Genomic DNA, 21,474 nt, shown 5'->3' with positions numbered 1-21,474 from the left:
GGTGTGAGATGGGAAGATGGGATAAAACAAAGATACCTTTAACATTTATAGTTCATGAGTTCTCATCTTCTGTATGGCACATCCAGATAAGTTCAGCAGGCTAAAGTTTTCAGATGAATAACCAGATACATAAGAATTTTATTGCAAAGGCTGTTAAAATGTTGACCAAATGGTGCATTGCTATGCTATGCAGAAAATCTCAGCGAAATGCATTTACTAAGGGTGTGGATCATAAAGCAATCACCTTTTACTTTTGATTTCCAGCACATTTGCCTGTGAAGGAATTTAAATTGTTTTCAAGGTACCCAGTGAAGAATCATATCACTATAGTTCTGAATGGGTTATAAACCTCTAAACTTACATTTTAGAAGTTAAATGGTTAAAAATTTACATTTAATCCATGAAAAAATAAATTAATGACTATTATATGTTAAAATGTCTTTTTTATTGGAATATTTTAATGTAATTAATTTTATTCAAATTACCAAAAGCATCTGTGAGACAGTCTTGAAACACAAAATTTATGATAACTTGTTTTTTTTAAAAGTGTCCAAAATTAAGATTATAGATACTACTTCCCCCTCCATGCTCAAAAAGTAAATATATTTAAGTATATACATATATACTTACCATATACTGTGGGGCCAGTTATCCCCACAGCAAAAGTGGCTGGAAGAAACAACTGCTACAACTCAGGTAGTTTGTTTTCCTGAAAATTGCTTAGGCATTAACACTTAGGCTTTTGAAGCCTCTTATGTATCAAATAAAAATACAACAAATAGCATCTAGTCCTCTCTCTCCACGCTCTGAAGGCAGTGGCTACCACCTGGTGTAGTAATATGGCCTTATCTGGAAGAGCACTTTGGACATAGTTACCGTGGGCAAGACTGATAAGTATCTGAATGCCTGGGATCTGATGGAGCTGAGTTGTGAGGCTGGTGCTAAGCTGTTCACTGGTGTCGGGAGTAATTAGAATTGTCTGAGAAAGTTGGCTGTAAGACACGTAGGAGAACTTGTCTGCAGGCACACACTCATGGTTAGGCAATGGCTGAGTAGAGGCCTTATACAGTAGAGCGCTTACGCACCACACTTTTGGATGTATGGGGCTTGCATTGTGCACAAGCAATACTCTGGAGGCCTAAAGCCATTTGTTTTGGACATTAGCTTTTACCTTTTGCTTATGTAGCCTTTGTTATTTGTCCACTTTACAGCCTGCCCTCTTTTCTTTCTTCTGTGCCTTGCTAAACTCCAAACCAGAAAAACTGAACTTACAACACAACATTCATTATGACAATTTTCTTGCATAACATTCTGCATAACTATCACAGACTGCAATACAAAGTGAAAAATACACAGCTAGGCTTTATATTGTGAACAACAGCATAAACTTACATTGAAGTCTCCGGGATGTGTCTGTGACTGGATTTCACCCTTATGTTTTTTGCTGGAGGAGATGGAAGGTAATAGACTGCTGCCATTAGGTCTGCTGGAGGAATTTAAATCATCGTTGGAGTATTTGTGTTTTGATGCATCAGAGAGGGGAGAGACGGGTGACCGAAGCATTTTCTCATTTTTATTTATTGGTATTGCCAAGCTAGAAATGGAAATTACAGTAATGGAGTGTCACAAAGCTGGCTTTGAGAAAGGTAAATGTTTTATATATTACCAAAACTTTGAATTTAAAACCTGCTGGCAGGATAAAGTCTATTGGTATCTGGAAACAAGCTTACAGTATTGGGACCAAGAGTTCATTTGCAAATTTGTATCATGTTTCTCCTCTTTCCCTTCAAGGCAAATTGTAATTCTGGAGTTAATATAAAGTCTGTATCAGAGTACTTGAAAAAAATACAGAGATAAATGGCCACTTGCTCACCATTTCTTAAGGGATAGCTGGAGATGAAGATTAGGCTCTGAAGTGTAAGTTTAGGTTATGGAGCCCTATTTCACCATTAAAAGTGACAATTTATAAGCCATGGCAATAAAACCATATGTGAACTAAAACAGGAAATGTGTTTAAAGATGACTGGCTTGTCTTTGTGCTCAGTGCCCAGCCTTTGGTAGCACTGTTTATACTAATCTAGTACAGATTTTGAAGACAAAGAAAGATAGGCTGGTAGTGCAGACAAAAGGAAACATACGCAAACAGTAGATGCAGAGAAATGTGAGCTGCACCATCTTCTAAAGAAGAAAGCTGTTACACAGACAGTGTTTTCAGCTTTCATTTATTTGGGAGAAGCGTTGCACAGGGAGAAGTCAGACAGACAGTAAAAATATTCCCAGAAATAAACTTCAGATGCACTAATTTGAAGAAAATATTTAGCTGAAAATCTTAAAGTAACACACACAAAATAAAAGTTTTTTTAAGAAGACAGTTTGCATTAAGACTAAAACTGTGATTAAGGTCAGACAGACTATTCTAACACAATACCTTTCCTCGTCACATTCTCCTTTATTCAGCCTATTACTTTTTATGGACAATTCTCAGTTCTTTATAGTTACTGTATCAGATAGTATACACTTAATGGAATTGCAGAAAAGAATATGGTACAAACTATACTTTATTTCAGCACATAATTTCAGGGAACAGAACTAATTAAATATGCTCTTATCATACATTTGCCCATTTATCTGGCAAGTCTTTAAAAACTAGCTGTGAAAGAAGCCATGAATTGTAACTCAGAACCTTTCCTATCTCCCACAGTGTAGTACCTTTAAAACACAACATGAACTCTGTTGCTTTAATGACCAATGCTGTTTATGAAAGCAAGAATCAAGGTGTGTAAAATGGACAACTGTGAGCTTCTTCTCCCCCTAAGAAAAATAAAATCGTTAGCACTATTTTGAATGTGCAGACTGATGCTGTCAGTTCTTTTCCTCCTTTCAAGTAGAAACCCATGTCTTGGCTAGCCCTGTTCATACATCACTGTCAAAGTGTGGGCCTAAAGTATCCAAGAGGAGCCATATCTCATTGGGAGTGTACCCAAGCCTCAAAATCTTGGTCTAGAGCTTGTGAGGAGTAGCTGCAATCTCTAGTTGTGCTGCAGACCTTCTACATGGACTTTGGCACATTGTGTAGGGCCCACCTGAACGTATTGTGAGCAGTCTAACTGCAGCAACACAATCATCTCATACTGAGAAGCTATGCAGAACAACCTGCAGTGACTTGCCATCTGCTGGGACTGGGAAGGTTGTGGCATCCAACATTGGTGCAAGATATTTGGGGTACCTCTGCCTGACCCTGCAGCCTTTCTTGTCAAATAGGGCCTTGCCTAGTCTGCACTTCAGACTGTAATTCCACAGTAGAAAATGCTCATGTCTGAAGTTGGTTTTGCTCCTCTCTTTGCTACCAGCCCTCATCTGTGCTGACAAAATAATTTGTGTGGTTCTGCTGGGAGCTGAATAGTAATAGCCTGGCCAAAACAAAAAATCAAAACCAAAACCAAAAATCAAACACCAACACACCCACCCCCCCCACCCCCCCGAAAATGGAGGGGGGAATGTGCCAGCATGAGCAGCCTCTGGTTGCAAGAGGGACAGGAGGTCCTAATATCTGCACTGCTGGTTCTGATATCTGCACAGCCTCAGTAGCCCATCCTCAGCTGTGGGAATATTAGCATTTGATATCATGTCCTACAGCAGCGTAAACCACAGAAACATCTTGGAAACAGGGCAGACCAGGGAAGAATTAGGAGGCAAATATACATTTATGACCTTCTTTTTCTTTAATGTACAGTTGTTACCAGGAGTACTGAATATAATGTCAAGCAAAACGCAAATTATTGTCCTGGTTCCAGGAAGCACAGAATTAACCCAGTGACATAGCAAGCTATGATAGCCATGGATTCTCTGAAAATGAATGAAACGTAAAACATATAACGCTGAGGTAACAGGAATGGCATGCCTGCATGCAATCACCCACAATAAAGCAAACTGTTCTGTGCATTGTTTTCACTTTATGAAACATATATGGCGTGTCAGGACAGAGAAATTGAATGCTTATTTTTGAATAAGCACTACATATATTAGCTTTCTCCATGATTTTCTCAGTATTAATGACAAGAATTGCTCAAACTCATCAGTGATATATGCAATAGGAAAGCCTACTACAATCAATACAAATATTCTCTAATTTTAGCAGTTTCATCCCAAAAGATACCCTGATACTACCAGAAAACTATTTTTTTAAAAATGCTGATGACCAGTATATACTAAGTAGCATGCATCTGAACTCTGAAAAGATGCATGTCTAAGTTTGACTGTTGGAAGCCTCCAGAGAAACTAAGTATGATTGATCTGACATTGATAGGGGTCTGTGTGCATATGCTAAATTTTAATCATTTGTTTCATGCCCTGCATCCTTTGAAAATCTCACTGTTTCTAAAGTCTGAGCTCCTTGTCCTAAAATGCTTACCAATTACACAGGATTACTTGTAATTGCAAAGATATTGGATCTCAGATAAATTCTGGAACTGACTATTGCAGATATTGTTATGAATATTTTTTCTCAAGCTTTTCCATAGAGTTTATAGATAATTGTATTTATACACTCAAACTTTAAGTTTGAAACTCATAACACTGTAAGGAAAGAAAAGGCTGTAACATGGTTGCCTGTGTGAATTGGTACCTACAACACAGTGTTTGGGAATATGTCTCGGCTGCTCTAGCTATAATTACCCATTCCATGAGTCTCACACTTGAACTCACACCTTCGTGCAATAGGACAAAAATGCAAATATATAAATGTGTCAGGAGCTGCTAACTTGTTCATTAAACCAGAAGAAAGGAGAATGAAGTGGGTAATTTTTCAACATAAAATGTGATAATTAAAAAATAAATCCTATTAAAGGGAAAAACAACATACAGCATTAAATTGCAACTAGTTGTATGACTCAGTGGTAAATAAGAAGGAAAATGCTTACCTATTTTCATTCATATTGCAGTGATTTGCTGTTGTGATGCTGTGGGCAGAGGCAGCTAATCGTGAAGAATTCTCTCGCTCTAAGTGAGTCTTCTTGATGTCTCTGCACTCTTCCTCATTCTCACACTGAATGAAGAGAAAAATAATAACTTTGTAGGTTTTGGATTTACTACACATCTGAAAGTATTTCAGCAAGTCAGTGTCTGGTATTTTCTGGCATTTTGGTATTAATGATGACACTCTCATTGAACATATACCTAATATGGATCAGAGACGATTGGTCCATGTCTTAGCTAAACAGGAAGTGTGTGAACAAAGCAGTAGATATAAATTGTTCATATAATGTTTATGTCAATATAAACTTGAATTGTTTCCACCACTTCCCCACTTGAACCTTGGGATTTTTCATATTGCCCTCTTTACCTATCTCCCGTGTGCTCCTCTCTTGCCTAGTCCTCAACCTCATACCTCTTTCGTCTCTCCCTCTCTTTTCTTGGCATCAGTGACTATGCCTATACTAGTAAATACAACAGATCAGCAACTGGTCCTGCATCCAAACACCATGGCACAGCTTGCACTCGTCTCGCTCCTCCTTCAAACCAGGGTATGCTGCATTTAGATTTCATGATATGTTTCTTATGTTCTATCACTGGCTCCCAAAGGCTCTGCTTTTCCAACCTCCTGCAAAGTCCACATCCTTTTCCACTTCTAACACTTCTCCAATTTCTAGTGTTGACTGATTTTTACTTGTGATCTGTCAATTCTGCTGTTTTTATTGCCCTGCTGCATGGCAACAATGTCTTCTGTGCTATCCACTGCCACTGTGGCTGCCGCTACCAGGTTAACTATGTGGCTAACACTCCATAGGAGTGAAGATCTTCTCACACCTCAGTTCTTAACTATCCTCTTCTGTGTCTACTTTGCCCATCTTCTTGAAGTCATGACAGAGTTGGAAGTGATGAGGGCTTCTTTCTAATTTTGCAGTTATGCCTGATAATTCATTCTTATTAGTCTGATTCGTAAGGTCTTCTGGGAAGGGGGGATTACATATTGCAAGCTTGCATAGCAGCTGTCCCATTGAGGGTCTTATTCCAGACTGAGGGGCATTTTGGTACTCCAGAAATACTCTGTATTTAGTGTATCACTAAAACCACCACCACCAACAGTGCTTTGAGACAGAGGAGTAAAAGATAACATGTGCCACAGAAAGTCGGACCAAGCATTACTAGAATGACTGCATTTATTTTGCTCTTTGATCGTGTTCTCCTGTTTCCTGCTGGGTGTACAGTGTGACACAATCACACTGGCATCTCCTATAGCCTAAAACAAATATTTTGCTTCTGCCACTCCTTCTTGACTGGTTTCCCATATTTTTGTACTGTGCAGTTACTTCCATGCTACTTCCCAAAGAAAATGCAGACAAACACATCTCAAAGCTTATCAGGGCTCTCTGTTGTGGCTCTACAAGTAGCCAGAACAGGGTTGCCACCTTTCAGATACTAAAAAAAGAATGAAAAAATGAAAAAAAAAGATTAAAACCCAAAAGACTGTTTTAGATAAACTGTCCTTAAAAATATACAGATCAATCTGCACATGTACAGTAGCTCAGAGGGCGACAGATGACTGCACAGTAAAACTGTCCAGAAATTGGATAGATGATGATTCCAGTTCAGAGTGACTTTTGGGGTCAGATCGGTACAAATGGACCAGAAGACCTCCTCAGTGGACAGCTGTGACCATGGTGTGGAGGGGGCTTTCTCCTTGGCATCACTTGCAGCCTAGAAAGCGTGTAGGAGAGGCAGGGAGGAGGGGAGGATGTGACCAGAGGACTGTGCCCACCTGGCTGCTGTGATGGTGCTTGTGAGGAGGGGGCAGCTAATGGACTACACTCCCACTTCTACACCTGTCTGAGAGCTCTGAGGTAAAAGGGGGCTGCTGGGGTGTGAAGGAGGCAAGAGGCAGAGCCAGAGAGGTCCCAGGTCTCTGTGAGAACATCCCCCATGAAGCTGGGGCTCTCTGCCAGGACTGACAGTCTTGCTTTTTGTTGACAATCTGAGGGGACAAAAGACCCTGCCTCTTCTTTTTTCCACACATGCAGTGATATCATCCAGACAGTGACAAGATAGCTGATAGTCATCCCTTTGCCAACCTAAGCATCACCTCCAAATGCTCAGGTTTTGAGAGAAGCCTCAGGAGATAAAACTATCCTACTAAAATGGCAGCGCCTTCATTAAGGCGTGGGAAGACACATGCCAGCAGCGAATGTCGTCTCCAAGGGGCTGTGATCTCTTGTGACCAGGAGTTTCATCACCTCCTGGGATGGCATCTCCCCTGGGGCTTGGCCAGTTACTTCATGGCGAGCAGAGACAAATCCCAGCTCTGAATTCCCGACCCAAAGAAGACACCACCATTGAGCCCTGGACATGGGCACAAGCAATGCTTGCCTCCCACTAGTCAGAGGCACCCCTACCCACCCCGATCGATCCCCCTGAAGCTCACCTTGCGTTTCCTTCTAGATTTCGGTAAACCCTTCTCTGCGGGGGGCTCAGCACTACTACCCTGCGGGAGGCTGGCCGGCTGGTTTGCTCCGGCGCTCATGGCCAGCGGCTCTTCGGGCAAACGCTCTGGAATCCTGGACAAAAGAGCCAAGTCAATGTTGACCCACAGCGACTTTACCTCATCACTGTCTTTCAGAGGAGACAGGAGCTCATTCCTACCGAAAGGAACCAGGGTGTAAAACTGTTCCTCCAGCTCCTTTGCTATTTCACTACTAGTCCTGGCATTAATGGAGCCAAAGGCACTGCAGCTGCCTTGGGGTTTGCTGGCGGTGCCGGTCCCCGCATCCTTGGCCCGTGGCTCGGCCCCAGCTGCCGCCAGTGCCTTGGGCAGTGGGCGCTCCTCCCGCTCTGACTCAGAGCCCGAGTCGGAGGAGGACGACGAGGACGAAGACTCAGTCTCGATGAACTCCTTGGATTTGGGCGCCGTTTTGCTTGGCCCCCGGGCCCGACGCTTCTCGCCAGCTGCGGCCGAGCGGGGCTCCCGGCGGTGCCCTGCTCTGCAGCCACTGCCACTGGTGCTGCTGCTGCCAGGCCGGGCCCTCGGCACCTCGTCAGCAGTGCTTTCGGGAAAGCTGTGGCTCCGGAGGGGCTCCTCCACACCGGCGCAGTGGGGGCCGTCCCCAGCAGAGGTCCTCTCGGACCGCCGTGGCACCTTCTTCCCCGCCGCCCGCCTTGGAGGCCCACCATCGGCGGCGGGGGGTGACTTCTGGCGGCTGCCCTTGCTGCCTGGTGCTTTGTTGGCGGTCCTGGGCCGTGGTCTGTCCCCGATGGCAGCGCCGGAGGTGGTACGGCCTTCCCCACTGTGGTGCTCGGCTGGGCCGGCGGCCGGGGTCTTCTCGCTTTCCTGCCACTCCGCCTTCACGCGGCCATAGTAGGAATGGGCCTCCAATGCTGGGCTGTCATGGTGGGTCAGGATGGGTGCCTTGTGCGGTGTGACTTTATTCAGCCACTTGTCCAGCTGCCACTTGTTGGATGAGGGCGGTTCGGGCTGAAAGGGAAACAGATGGCAACAAGGTTAGCACCGAGACCCTGCTGCCTTCACCCTGGGGCTCACTCACAGTCACCAAAATGCTGGGTCTCTCCTGGTACCACAGAGGTTTTCCTCTGGTCAAAATTCTGCTCCCAAACCATGGCAACCCCCTGGCACCAGCCCTGCGTGGCGGGATGGGAGATGTGGGGCATGCTGCACGAGTGGGGATATTCTTGGTTTCAGAATGAGGTTGGGAAGGAGGACAGGTTCTGTAATCCATCATTTCTAAGGATGATACACACAGTGCTACTGGCACCAGTTTTATTGGGAAACACTCGCAAGTTTCCAAATAGAAGAAAATATAACGATGATAAGAAGGGAGGAAAACAAGGCAGGGGTACGGCTGAGGCTAAAGGAAGATAGCTAGTAGGAAAGCTAGGGATATGTGTTTTGTGTCCCATGCCATTGCAATAAATACAAAAAGTATTTAAAAAGCATACAGAGGCATGTAGGGAGGGCAGTCAGAGGGTAATCAGGAGGTTTATGTAATCTATGTGCTATTGACGTTATAATCCTGTGAGATCCCACACTTGTGGGATGGTATTGTCAAATGCTCATTTTGTGAGCATTGTGCGGCTGTTAGTTTTTCTCTTCATTCCTGTCACAACACGATCAAGTTCTAAGAAAGCATCTAAAACATAATGGTATTTGGACAGTCGATAAGTGGGATAATCATGATTTCAAATGTAACCACAGCTCAGTCAATGTTATTTCAGAACAATGTGCAAGTGTTTTCTAGTGCTTTGTGTAATCAGTAATTTGAATGTAATAAAATGAAGAGGAAAGGCAAAAAAACCCAAAAGAAATAAATGACGGAGTAGATGGCCAGACATAACCAATCCCACAGAAGCCAATGTGAAAAGATTTCTAATTTCCTTAAATGGAATCAAAATTTCATCCACTGGGCTACTGCATATGAATAATCAAAAAGTATGTCATGAGTCTAACATGAAAACCATCAATGCTCTGGAAGAAAGTTTGTTTGAGAGAGAATATTCACAGCCTTAAGTCCAGTTAAGAGTCTCTTACTTAACTCCTTATTTAAAGTAGGTGCCTGAGAACAACACAGGTTTCCTACATAGACAAGGGCAACTCCAGAATCACCCACTGATGATTGTATTCACTCTACATAGAGCAAAGGCTCCTAAAATAAGCCAAGAAATTAGACATTGGAATTCATATGATACAAATATTCCTTCTTGCAAAAGTGTCTAATTTATTAATTATCAAGATAGCCAATACCTATGGGAAATTTGCTAGATTGCCTTAGGTTTATTTTTTCTTAAGCATACTCCCTAATATCTTACATGAGGAATTTCTTTCTTGAGCTGTAAATCTTAAAAAAGGATGGGCAGTATTTCTCTTGGATGAATAAATATTTTTACAACTCTTATCTCTTTATCTAAAATAAACAACATTTTTTTTTGATTGCTGCTGAAAATACAGATAGATTTGTTTGGTGCCATTCATTGTGCACATACTGAATTTACTAGATATATAATAGAAGGTTCACTATACATGGAGGTCTCTCCACTGTTCAGGTGTATTTAAGAAAAGGACATATATCAGGAGCATGTGGGGAAAAATATACCTCTGTCCAGAAGTATAGATCAGAGTGAAGGCAGCTTGAAAGTTCAAAAAAGCTTCCAGCTTTTCTGTTACATCCCATTCTATCACTTTATGTACCTTGTTATTCTTGAAAGCAGTGGTTCACAAAATATGGATTTCAAGGAATCACAGTAAACAAGCAGAAAACAGTAATTAACTGCTACAGTGTCATAACTTGGCAATGTGGTACTTCCCTAGAGTGATATGTCTGCTATTTAGGCAGAATAACTACAGTCCCACCAACCTATAAACCAACTATGGAGTCTAATAAAAAGGCTCAACAATGTTGCCAGCTTTACTAATTTTGTCAGGAGTTTCAGGACACTCATTTTTTTCTTAAAGCCTCAGCTCTCAGAATCACGGGCTTAGATACACTTCCAGGGTTTATTTAAATAAAAATTCAAATCCTTGTGGCTGCTGAAAAAAGCACTAAGGTGTGTCTGCTAAGAAATCCCTTTAAGATGCACCTGCTAAAAGTAAAAAGCCTGCAGCCCATCAGGTAAATTAAAAGAGTCCAAATTTAAAAAATCAGAACTTTAAAATTTTTCTCACTAATTTTGGGCCCTGATACAATTTTGAAATATTTGAGATTGTCAGTGTACATGAGTTATGCCAATTCCCTTTTGGAAGTAATTTATTCAATTGACTGTTCTAACTGAAAAATACTGTACTTTGAAAATCACTTTAAAAAGCAAGGTGCCTTACAAGCGAACAAAATCATGACAGGCAATAACGAAGAGCAGGCCTGGTAAAAAATGGGATTGGGAAGATTCACTTCAAAGTTTTCACCAGTCCACTTTACATGCCTAACTGCAAATATCTGTGGGAGAAAAAGAACAACCCTAATTCTCCAGCCCACATCACCCCCCTGAGCATGTCACATACCATTCTATAGAAGAAAAGTTGTTTTTTCTCAGATTGGGAAATTTTAAGCAGCATGTAAGGATGGAAATAGACAGGAACATACATCCAGAGTGATCAGATAGCTTAATGATCTCTGTCCTTTGGTTTTTGTGTCATGGAAATATGCTGCCCTCAAGGTCTTGTATAGAACTAGTCAGTTTTCAAATGGGCTAAAGGTGGTGGTGCCCAGATGGGCAGCAGTAATAGGAATAACAGTCTCTGATGAAGCTGATTTGCAATGAAATATGGGTTTGGCATGAAAATCCAAACCAGGAAACTTTACGAAACAAAGATAGTTTCAGGGACCAATGTACCACAGACATACACATGTGCCAGGCTTCATCAAGAAACAGAAGGATGTGATACACTTTCTTAAAAACTGTGGGTGAATTCGTCTGTACAACATAGACACCTATATCTGAGCTAGTCAATGAGTTCCTTCTCCAGTCAGTGGACTACTCGTCTAGGGTGTGAAAAATTCCCTCTTGAAATAGACATCTGAAATAGGCCAGGTGAGCTGGGTCCTAAAAGAATGTCTATTCCTCTCCACTGACTGTAAAGGGAAGGCTGAGGTGGTGAGCAGATGTAGGTATCTGCAGTAGAAGTGTCCAAATTTAGGTGGGATGACTCCTACACAGCACGTCTATATATCTCAGATCTCTTCAAGGCTACAAGTGCAACTAGAGGCACGAGTGGCATGCATCCAAAAGAAACCTTTGACAAAACAGTATCCAGGAACACTTTCTGGAGTAAAGGGCTATTAAACAATATAAGTGTAATGGGGTCACTCTCTGCTTGTTATTGCAAAGAGGGACCTAAGATGTATCTAATACTGTGGTAAACTTGAAGCATGGCACCAGTGTCATTGAGAGATTAGATAGCCTATAATATGTGCATGTACTTAGCTCGCTGTGGGGTAGGAGTGAGCTATCCGCCATCCCTGCAGTATACTCTGCCTATTGTAAATCCATATACTAATTTATCCTTGTGATAACCTGCTTGTGCTGCCCTGCTATCAAAGATTTCATTCAGGGCAATCCCCATACAAATGTGGTGCATCTTACATTGTATTTAAGGCACAGATGATGATGATGATGAAGAAGACAATGAGGATGATTATTATTATTACTACTACTACTACTTCTTTATTGCTACTATTAGCACTGCTGCTAGTGATTTATCAAATTAGAACTGGGGATTCCCATGCATTAGGCACAGCACACATATACTGTAAGAGGTGGTTCTTGCCACAAAGAATTTTCTGGAGGGAAGAGAGAGTTTAGTTTTTAGTCATTGTCAAAAATATCCCACAGGACAGCTAAAGCCCATGAATCCTGATTTCAAAGGTAAAGATAGTGTCTACAGTTGGTCTAGTGGTAAAATACCCTTTTCTTCTGAGTGTACCAGCCAGAAAATTGAATCATGGCTATACTTAAGATGGGAAGCAAAGACTTTTTGGAAAACAAGATAGATACAGAAAACATATCTCTGCTACCCCACAACTGTAAAACTACAACTCCCCTTCCCCTGCCTCCCTAATGAAATCTATCGGTGAAGAAAGACTGGTGAGGTGTCAGGAGCATGCCCATCAGTTAGCTAGTCTGTTAGATACACACATTCTTCCTATTTTCAGAGCTACATAGAAGAGAGTGAATGCCACAGAGCACCTGAGGGAATAGCAGGGATTCACAGGCATTGGCTCCTCAGCCACTTCAAGTGTCCACGCACTTGAAGGACTTTATGCACAGTGGTCAGGAGGTGGCTCTCTGCTGATGACAGAGGAGGGTGGGGAAGAGCATAACTCTACAAATCACTTCAGCTTTGACTGGGTCAGTCACAACATGGGGACTTGAGGTGAAAGAGTATAACCTGTGATGATGGAATAAACATGGACAAAAAGTATATGTGAATCCTTGAAAAAGAGGAAAAAACTTTAATAGTTGTGAACTAGTCACAACAACAAAGGCTATAAAGGACATTGCATCTGGTGTGTGGGGCTGGTGGAGCCCAGGACAGGACACCTCTCTAATCTGGCCTGGTTACACTTGACTAGCCACTGATGCTTTGTCCCATGTGATGGCTTCTCTGCTTCCTTCCTGCCCATTCTGCCCTCTAGTCCTCCTTCAATAATGGAAATTCCCAGTTGTCTAACCAGATTCAGCCTTATTAAAGGTCTGCAGGATAATTCAATGGAACAAGCAAACCAAATTCTTAGTTTTTGAAATGTAGCTCTTTCTACTAACTTGACACCCAAGGATTTTTTCTGCCATCTGAAATAATGGCAAGGACAAGATGTCATTGTTTTCCGGAGTTCTCATTAAGGTTATGCAAAGAGTTCATGACTTCAGCAAAGAAACAGGAGATAGAAGCTTCAGTCCCTTGTTCATAATTTCAGGTTTGGCAGTCTACAAAACTGTAACTACTCACATTAATGTCTGAGGCACCTTAATTTGTCCACATCACTGAAACCATTCCGAATGTTGCCTCCTGTTCTAGCTCAGCCATTATTCTTAGTTTACTACAGACATAAAGTGTAGACAGCTGAGCTAGTCACTACAGGCTCTAAATAGTCAATGGAAAGAAACAGACACTTTTAGGGTGCAATTCATCTAATCTATTTTATATGTATGCTTTGCAATGAGCTGCTTTTACACTCTAGGCATTTAGACACCTGAGAACAACTCAAAGATCTCAAAATGAGATAAGGAAAAAATGCAGAAGAAATGAATCAGCAATTGAAATTCTATATAACCTCAAATGGAGAAGATATACTGTCCTAGAAATAAAAATCTTTTAGTATATGCATACAGTATTTCAGATTATGGAAAAAAAAAAAAAAAAAAAAAAAGAATGAATGAAGGCCTCATAATGGTCTTCAGATTTCCAGATTAAGTTCTTCGCAACCTGGAAATCCAGATTTCCTGCCCAGCATTGTGCAATGAACTCAAGTTCATTGTACCTGAATTTATCAGTTTATGCTAAAGCAAAAGCAAACATGTATTTGCTTTTTCTTATCCAAAAGATGAAATTAATTTTAGGACTTGGACTGGAATTGAGTCCACTGCTTAATTTAGGTGGACAGAGCCTCCCTTTAAAGAGCTTCCAAGGACCTGTCTCTCTCCATTTACCGGGTAAGAACATGGTATACACTTGAGAAAAATGGCTTCACTGGGTACATAAATGTAGGTTAAAACAATAATGCAAAGCAGACAGGATTTCCAGTCAGATCCTGGCTCCTGGGGAAAGCACAGGTACCCTACTTCCCTGGGACACCCTGGCCCTATCCATGTATGGCCTCTCCCGTATCCCATCAAAGCATGACCTATGAAAACCACTGCAGCCATCACATTTTTTGTCATTTACACTGTTGTATAAGCATGTTTCATACAGCATGTCCTAGAAGGCAAACCACACAAATATAATGCAAAAAGACAAGCAATCCATTGGAGCAGTGCAGCTGTTTCGTGACAATGATCACTGATAACTCGGGCTCTGTACAAAAGTAGTTCTACTGATCTCAAGAGTATATGTATAAAATGCTTAGGAGGAGTCACGTCATTCACGTTTCCATGACTCTCAGTCCCCTGCTTGACTTTATGAAATCCACGACCTGCCTCACTTAATTAATTTCCTGCATTCCCTGAGGAATTTCTGCTCTCAGGTCCAAGCAACATCTGCCTAGATAGTAAACAGTCCTCCCTTCCTGAGTATTACGCTTCTCCTCCTTTTATCTCCTATTTCCTTCCCCCAACAATGGTTCCTTCTCTTTCTCCTCTTTGTCCCTTTTCTTCCACCTTATGAAATCCTGCAGGGAGAGGAGAGGCTGAGTGCAAGATCTCTGCACTAATTCCAGCAGGGAACTAGGCAGAGAGAACAATGTCTTAACAGGTCAGATGAGAGAGCTCAAAATGGGAAATAAGACATGGGGTAGCACAGGGAGGGCAACAGGGAAGAGAGACTGGAAGGAAGAGAATAGAGGTGAAAGGAAAGAGAACCAGAGGGAGAGATTTAGGAAAAGGACAAAACAACAGGAAAATTAATTGGAAGTTAACCTGAAAGTACTGCAAAGGAAAGATAGAAAGGAAGATAATTGTTAAATAAGGAACAACAGTGACAGAACCTGAGAGAAATATATTAAGGATGTTTCTGTGAGTCCTGCATTTTGCCTAATAGGAAACACAGCCTCAAATAACTGAGTGAAAGATGAGGAAAGGCTTGCTGGTTATTCAGTATAATTTTTCAGGGTGGGAGAATAGGTGAGGCATAGTTTTGGGGGGAGGAGTGTGGTTATTGGATGCTTTATGTGGAGTAGGAAAATACACTGACTGTATTTAATGTGTATTTACAATCTTGCCACTAAATTTTGGAATATTTTTGCATACATTAATATGTGTGAGGTGGCTGTGGAATTAATGGTTTTATACTAAAGGTGTGTGTTGACCAAAACATGTAGAAATGTCAGTCCTGGTAGAAAAGCAGAGAAGAGAAAGCAACCTTATCATGTCTGTTGAGCATGCTGCAGAGTTGAAAGCAGAAGGTGGCATAGCACTGGCAGCTTAATTGTAATTAGGCTAGGGATTGTCTACATGTGGAAATTTTCAGTACTAGCTTTCCAGATGACAAGCTTGGGTTTAATGTTTTGCACCATGAGTAATTCAGTTTAGTCCATTTTGGAGGTGGATTAAAATAAATCACACAAAGGTAGCAGTAGCAGAGAATAATTCACTTAGAGAGTAAGGTGAGGGAAGTGCGTGAATGAAAAACAACTGTTTTGCTTTAAAAATCCACCCTCAAACTGATTTTGTAATAGCTTCCCTGTGTAGAGAAGCCTTTAGTTCCCTTGCAGTGCTGGGAGCCCACATTAGGATTTATGCGCTAAGCAAGCCATTGCTATGGAGGCAGAGTTGCATAAAACTTAAAGCAAGCTGTGAGCCTTGCAAGGCATTCCACTCCAATTTGAGGAAAATATCACAGGGTTCTTTCTTTCTTCATTTTTGTTTCAAATGCTTTAATCTGCCCAAGGATCCCCTACCACTTGCATTTCACAGCGTGCCAGGAGGAGGATCCCTGGGCCTTTCACTTCCATTTTTTTTTGTTTTTTTTTGCACCTCCCCACAGCCTCCTTGTGTTGGCTTGGATGGAAAAAGGTCTGAGTGGGTGTACTAATGGATTGCCTCCCTAAATCATAAAGAGCAGAAGCCCTTACCTCTGGGCTGGAGTAATGCGAGGGCTTGCTGCCGTCACTCTCGCTGGAGCTGCTTTCGCTCTCTGAATCAGACTCTGAGCTGGTCTCGGATTCACTGGAGCTGCTGCTGCTCGACCCCTTGCTGGAGAGTCCCAAGGCTCGGGCATTGGATTGTGGCACCACCAGGCTGCCAGCCCGCACACAGCCCATCGGAGAGCGGGGAGGGAGGAGAAGAAAACAAGAACATAAAAAAACCACATGTAAAACCCATGGTATTTTAGGGAGCATACTTATCTGGATGCCTGGGAGCTTGTCTCCACTGCTAACGAATGGCAAAGTGAGTTCAACATTACATTATTGTAATTGGGGGGAAAATGCAGGGTTGCCCTTGTATCCATTTAAATCTATAGCCTTTGTCATCTCTTCTTCATCTGAGGGAGGGTCAAGTTTTCACTTCGGCTTGTCTCTTTTCTCATTCAACAGACATTTTAGGATATATTAAAAATATGAAATGTTAAAAAAAGAGTATAGAAAACATTCTTACACTGTCTAATGAACACACTGCACAGAGGTGAAAGCATGAGATGAAAGAGGTGAACAGTTAAGAAATGGAGTGGAACTCTACAGTACCAGTCATTTATAAGTAGCAAGAGCAATAACGATAATAATAACAATAATAATACATCCTCACTGGGGCTTCTGACCCCCATCTTTTGTTTTGCACACTTCTTCACCTATCCGCAAATGATGTGGTTACTTTGATATTGACAACTGCAAGATCTAAAAATCTGATCCTGCAAAAACTTGAAGAGCTCGGGCTTGTGTTGTGCATGTCAGCAGTACAGTGCTGTCAGTAGAGGTACTTGCCTTATAAAATTTATGTTTGCATGCAAGTGTTTGTATCATCAGGCCTGACAGCAAAAGAAATGTATACTTTCCTGAAATAGTTGACCATGCATATTAAAAATATCACAGTCATAAAGACCTGAGTGTGAAATGTCCTATTAAGTCATCCAGCTTATTCCCCAGTCAATGGAAGACTGCTCCCTATAGCAGGGTGCTTTTTCTAGTGAGTTGTCCAATTTGATTTTAAATGACTTGAATGCAGCTTTTACTTTTACCCCTGGGAAACTTCTCTGCAAACTAACCCAAATTCCACTGTCAAAAATTTCTTCCTACATTCAACCTGAAGTTGCCCTTTTTAAATTTATTGTTGTTACTTATTATTTCATCCTATTACTAACAGTTACTATGATAAATTATCGTCCTCCCTTTTTGATTTCACATATTTGCAGGCTGTTTTCCTGCCCCACTTCAGTCATCTTTTAGACAAGGCCTTACACATTTACTTCTTCTGATCTTTCTTCATAAGTCATTATCTCCAGGGATACAGGATCATTTTTATGGCTCTTTTCGGAACTCATTCCAATTTGTCTACATCCCTCTGATAACAGGATGCCCAAAACAGAGTGCAGCATTATAGATGGGTTCTCACTAGAGCTCTACAATGAAGGGCTATTACCTTCCTGCTCTGTGATGCGTTGCTTCTATAAACATACCCAAGCTGTGATGGAATATATAGTCCATTAACACTCCTACATCTCTTTCAACACTGCTTTCTCCAGAATTCCTCCACTGATGGCTACATTTTAGATTATTTGCTTCCAGAGAGATTAGCTTGCTTTTTTCTTCATACCAGATCTCATTTTCTTCTTTACCGGACATACTTCGAGCTCTTTTTGATTTATTCCTCTGCCCTCGGAGGTGTCTGCAGCAACTTCTAATTTAGTATCAAATGCAAACTTAATTAAATGGTTATTCACTTCCTTTTCCAGATCATTAATGAGACGGTTAAAAAAAACCCATATGAAACACACCGCTACCCTAATAACTATCTCTTCCCAACTCCATTCACCAGTGTTTATCATTACCCTTGTTTATGCTCCATCAGTCTAATATTGTGGCTAATGCAACGTGATCTTGGAGATGCATTTTGTGAGAAATAATATCTAATAAATAATTACAGTTCTGCTATGTTGCACCTAGTGAATTGTCTTTAGCTGCTAATGGTACATTTCATTCTGGAAAACCGGTACCTGACACCTGACACAAGCCACATATGACAGGCAATTTCTGGGGCTTTGAAAAGAGGCCAGGCCACCAGAGACTCAGTTTTGACTGCATGATTCCCCATGGCTGCACACTTCCTGGTCCTATCTCCACCTCCCCTAACATATGCCAACCTTTCCCCACTGGACCCCCTGTCTTGCACAGCCAGTACTGTCACCACATAGCCTTTACTTACAGCATCCCCCTTGCCTTTTGCTAGGAAGTGGCACAGCTTCCCATGGATTTCTTGCTCCTGAGAATTTCTGGTTGTTTGAGGAACCGTGCTGGTGTTGGAGAGCTTTCTGTACCCTTTGAGGCACAGCGGGGCCAGGCAGTGCAGAAAACCTCACCTGTGATCTCACCTTACTAATTAAAGCAAGGAAAATAAACAGGAGAGGGAGGAGATGACATCCATTTATATTTTTGACCTTTATTTCCGTCCTTGTAACCATCAAGCAGTAGAGAGGCAACAGCAGAAGCTCAAGCTCCGGCAGGAAGACTTGGTGCTACATGCATGGTAGCAGAAGTGCCTGCCAACACTTGGGAGGCAAGAGGTCTGTCATGCACAGGCATTAAATGTACCAATTACAGGGAGTGCTTTAAAAACTCGCCCTCTGCTATTTTTGTTGTTATTCATGATGTCTCTTTGTCTAGCCAGGTAGGTGTGGTAAATAAAAGATTTTCAGGCAGCCATTTGTATAACAGCATTAAGGCACAGAGGTGCCTGAATCAGAAACAGCTTATAAGCTTCTAAAAATTTTCCTTCCCAGTGAAGGAAAATTAATGCTTTGTGCACTGCTTTGGGACAATGCAGTTTTCCACTTGTACAGGTTGCCCAGTAAACTCTAGATATAAGTTGCTCACTTAAAGATTACAGCCAATCCCTTGCTAAAAAAACAGTGAGAGCTATATAAAGGCCATTGTGAGTACGTTTTCTGGTTTGATTTTTTTCCTTCTTTTTTTTTTTTGTTTGATTTTTTTTTTCTTCAGGGAATATGAAAAGGTAACTCTCTTTTCTGACAGTGTAGCTTAGGGATTGCTTTTGACAGTGTCCGACTGATGGATTTCCTGTCCTTTCCACAACAGCATTGTGACTGTTGCCTGAAAAGTTCTTCAACATCACAAAACATCTGCACATTTATGTCCTGCCCCTAGTGACTGTGGTTTTAATTTTTAAACCATCATTTTTGTTTGGCATTGACTGAAGTATTCAGAATTGCTATATAGGGGATGAGGGAGAAAAAAACCCCACAGTAATATTTCTTTCCTGTTGTGACATGAAATGTTTTTCTAGACTGTTGAATAGAAGTTGTTACTACAGCCATAGATATAAAATATAACTGTTGGACTCTTCACAAACATCTGGAAATCTATGTTTTCTGCTCTAATGGTAGCCAATATACTACAAAAATGTAACATTACACTGTTTTCCTATTTATGCTGATACCACTGAAGTCTCCTGTCCCCCTTCTACCTTATCTATTTTTAAATATAGCATATTCTTATAAGGAACCTCATTGTATTATAGTGACCAGGGTGAAAACAGTTCCATATTTCTTCATGCATTCTTATTAAAGAACAACCATTATTTTAAATTGGCAACTTCTATTTTGGACTGTTCTTTCTAAAGTATGTAAGCAAGATCATGCAGTCAAAATAAAAGACCGATTTACATTTTAATGAATGTGGTACATAACACTCATGAATATTTTGCTACTGGCTTATGCCCCAGAATTAATTACTACATCATAGAAATTATATTTTTATTTTAAGCAATTAAACATCAATTTGTGTAAGAACCATTTTTGTTTAAATCCCTTGATCAGAATGTACACTCTCCGATTTAAGAGAGTAAATACCTTGTAAAGTTGCCAGAAGTTCAGTAATAAGGTCACTTAAAAACCAAAACACCATCTGAAGTTTCTGATCAGGTATCTCCCATCATCCTGGCTACATGGGACTTGGGCACCTAAACACCATGCAACAACCTATTTTCCCACACTGCCTAGTGAACAAGTCACCTTTGAGAAACTGCTAGATACCTTGTAGCCTCAGTTTTTCTCAGATGTGCAGGTTGAGAAACACTGTGATTTGGAGAGATTAATACTTCTCCGCTCAAACTGATTTGTGATCCAAGTTGAGATGGTGGAGCCATCTCAATCCCTGGAGAAGCCTGAGTGGTTAGTTGTGATGGGACCAGTTATTAGCTCCATCAAACTTCATGGCCACAACCAGACTTTCAACAGTACCAAGGTGTTTTAAATACTTGTGCAGGAAGGTGTAGGCACTTGCTGTTCAGTCAGTGGAGAGAGATTCCCAAATCACGATTGCCTCAGTGGTCCTCAGGAGATCTCTTGAGGTTAATCATGATGGATCTGGGTCCTACTCTATGCTTCATATTAAGCTGCTGCTTACAGCTGCACTACTTCCCATGATAATAAATCATGGCATTCAACATTGGCCACAGGAAGTTTCCGGGCAGCTAAGCATATGCTGCATTGCAGGAATTCAGTCTCAGTGTTTCAAAGACAGACGGCATGGATTCTTGCTCGAGGTACAAGTCAAACAGATGCAGTTCTTTACCAAACTGCAAGTACTTGGTAACTATGTTAAATAGATTCAAAGAGAAAAATTCTTCATATGCTGAAGAAATTGTGATCCCAGTTCATCACTGTGTTACAATATGAAGGTATTTTATATCTACTTTATACCGGTATGAATGATTATCAAGAATGCAAAGCAAGGGAGAATCAGGCCTTGAAGAAAAGACCAAGAAAACATATCAGAGTGAGTCTCTGAAATACTTTTCCAGACATAAAAAAGGCCACACAAATGCTTATGCTTCATATTTTGGAGTCCAGTTAGTCTGTGTAATTTCACTTTGCAAGAATTGTATCCAGAGCCGCCTTATCAGAAAGCTCTGTAACACTATCAGACACAATCTGCTGTATTTGTTTTTGTGTCTGGAGATGGGACAATATTTAGCCAGTGTCATCTGCATAGCTGTGATCATTTAAGCTATTTTTCTTCTAAATCTCACCCTACAGTACCATCCTTCAAGCACCGTGCAACTACCAAGTGGCCCTGACTCCCCATAGGAAAAAGGAACACAACAATTAGTACAAAGAGCTGACCTGAATAAATAAATGACACTGTTAGGGAT

General features: G+C 41.3%; 1 protein-coding gene across 3 annotated transcripts in view; it reads right to left on the bottom strand.

The window, feature by feature from the left end:
* AFF3 (AF4/FMR2 family member 3) overlaps positions 1 to 21,474 on the bottom strand; it is a 332,912-nt gene that overhangs the window by 27,903 nt on the left and 283,535 nt on the right. For all 3 annotated transcript variants that reach the window (XM_033004937.2, XM_033004938.2, XM_033004940.2), the window contains 4 exons: positions 16,224 to 16,389; positions 7,418 to 8,464; positions 4,920 to 5,044; positions 1,393 to 1,594 (listed from right to left, as the gene is read on the bottom strand). In XM_033004937.2, coding sequence (XP_032860828.1) covers positions 1,393 to 1,594; positions 4,920 to 5,044; positions 7,418 to 8,464; positions 16,224 to 16,389 — 1,540 coding nt within the window. The remainder of the gene's footprint in view (positions 1 to 1,392; positions 1,595 to 4,919; positions 5,045 to 7,417; positions 8,465 to 16,223; positions 16,390 to 21,474) is intronic.

This window comes from Tyto alba, unplaced genomic scaffold (assembly GCF_018691265.1).
Source record: "Tyto alba isolate M040663 unplaced genomic scaffold, T.alba_DEE_v4.0 Super-Scaffold_45, whole genome shotgun sequence".
Classification (NCBI taxonomy): domain Eukaryota; kingdom Metazoa; phylum Chordata; class Aves; order Strigiformes; family Tytonidae; genus Tyto; species Tyto alba.
This window is presented reverse-complemented; position numbering and strand designations above follow the sequence as displayed.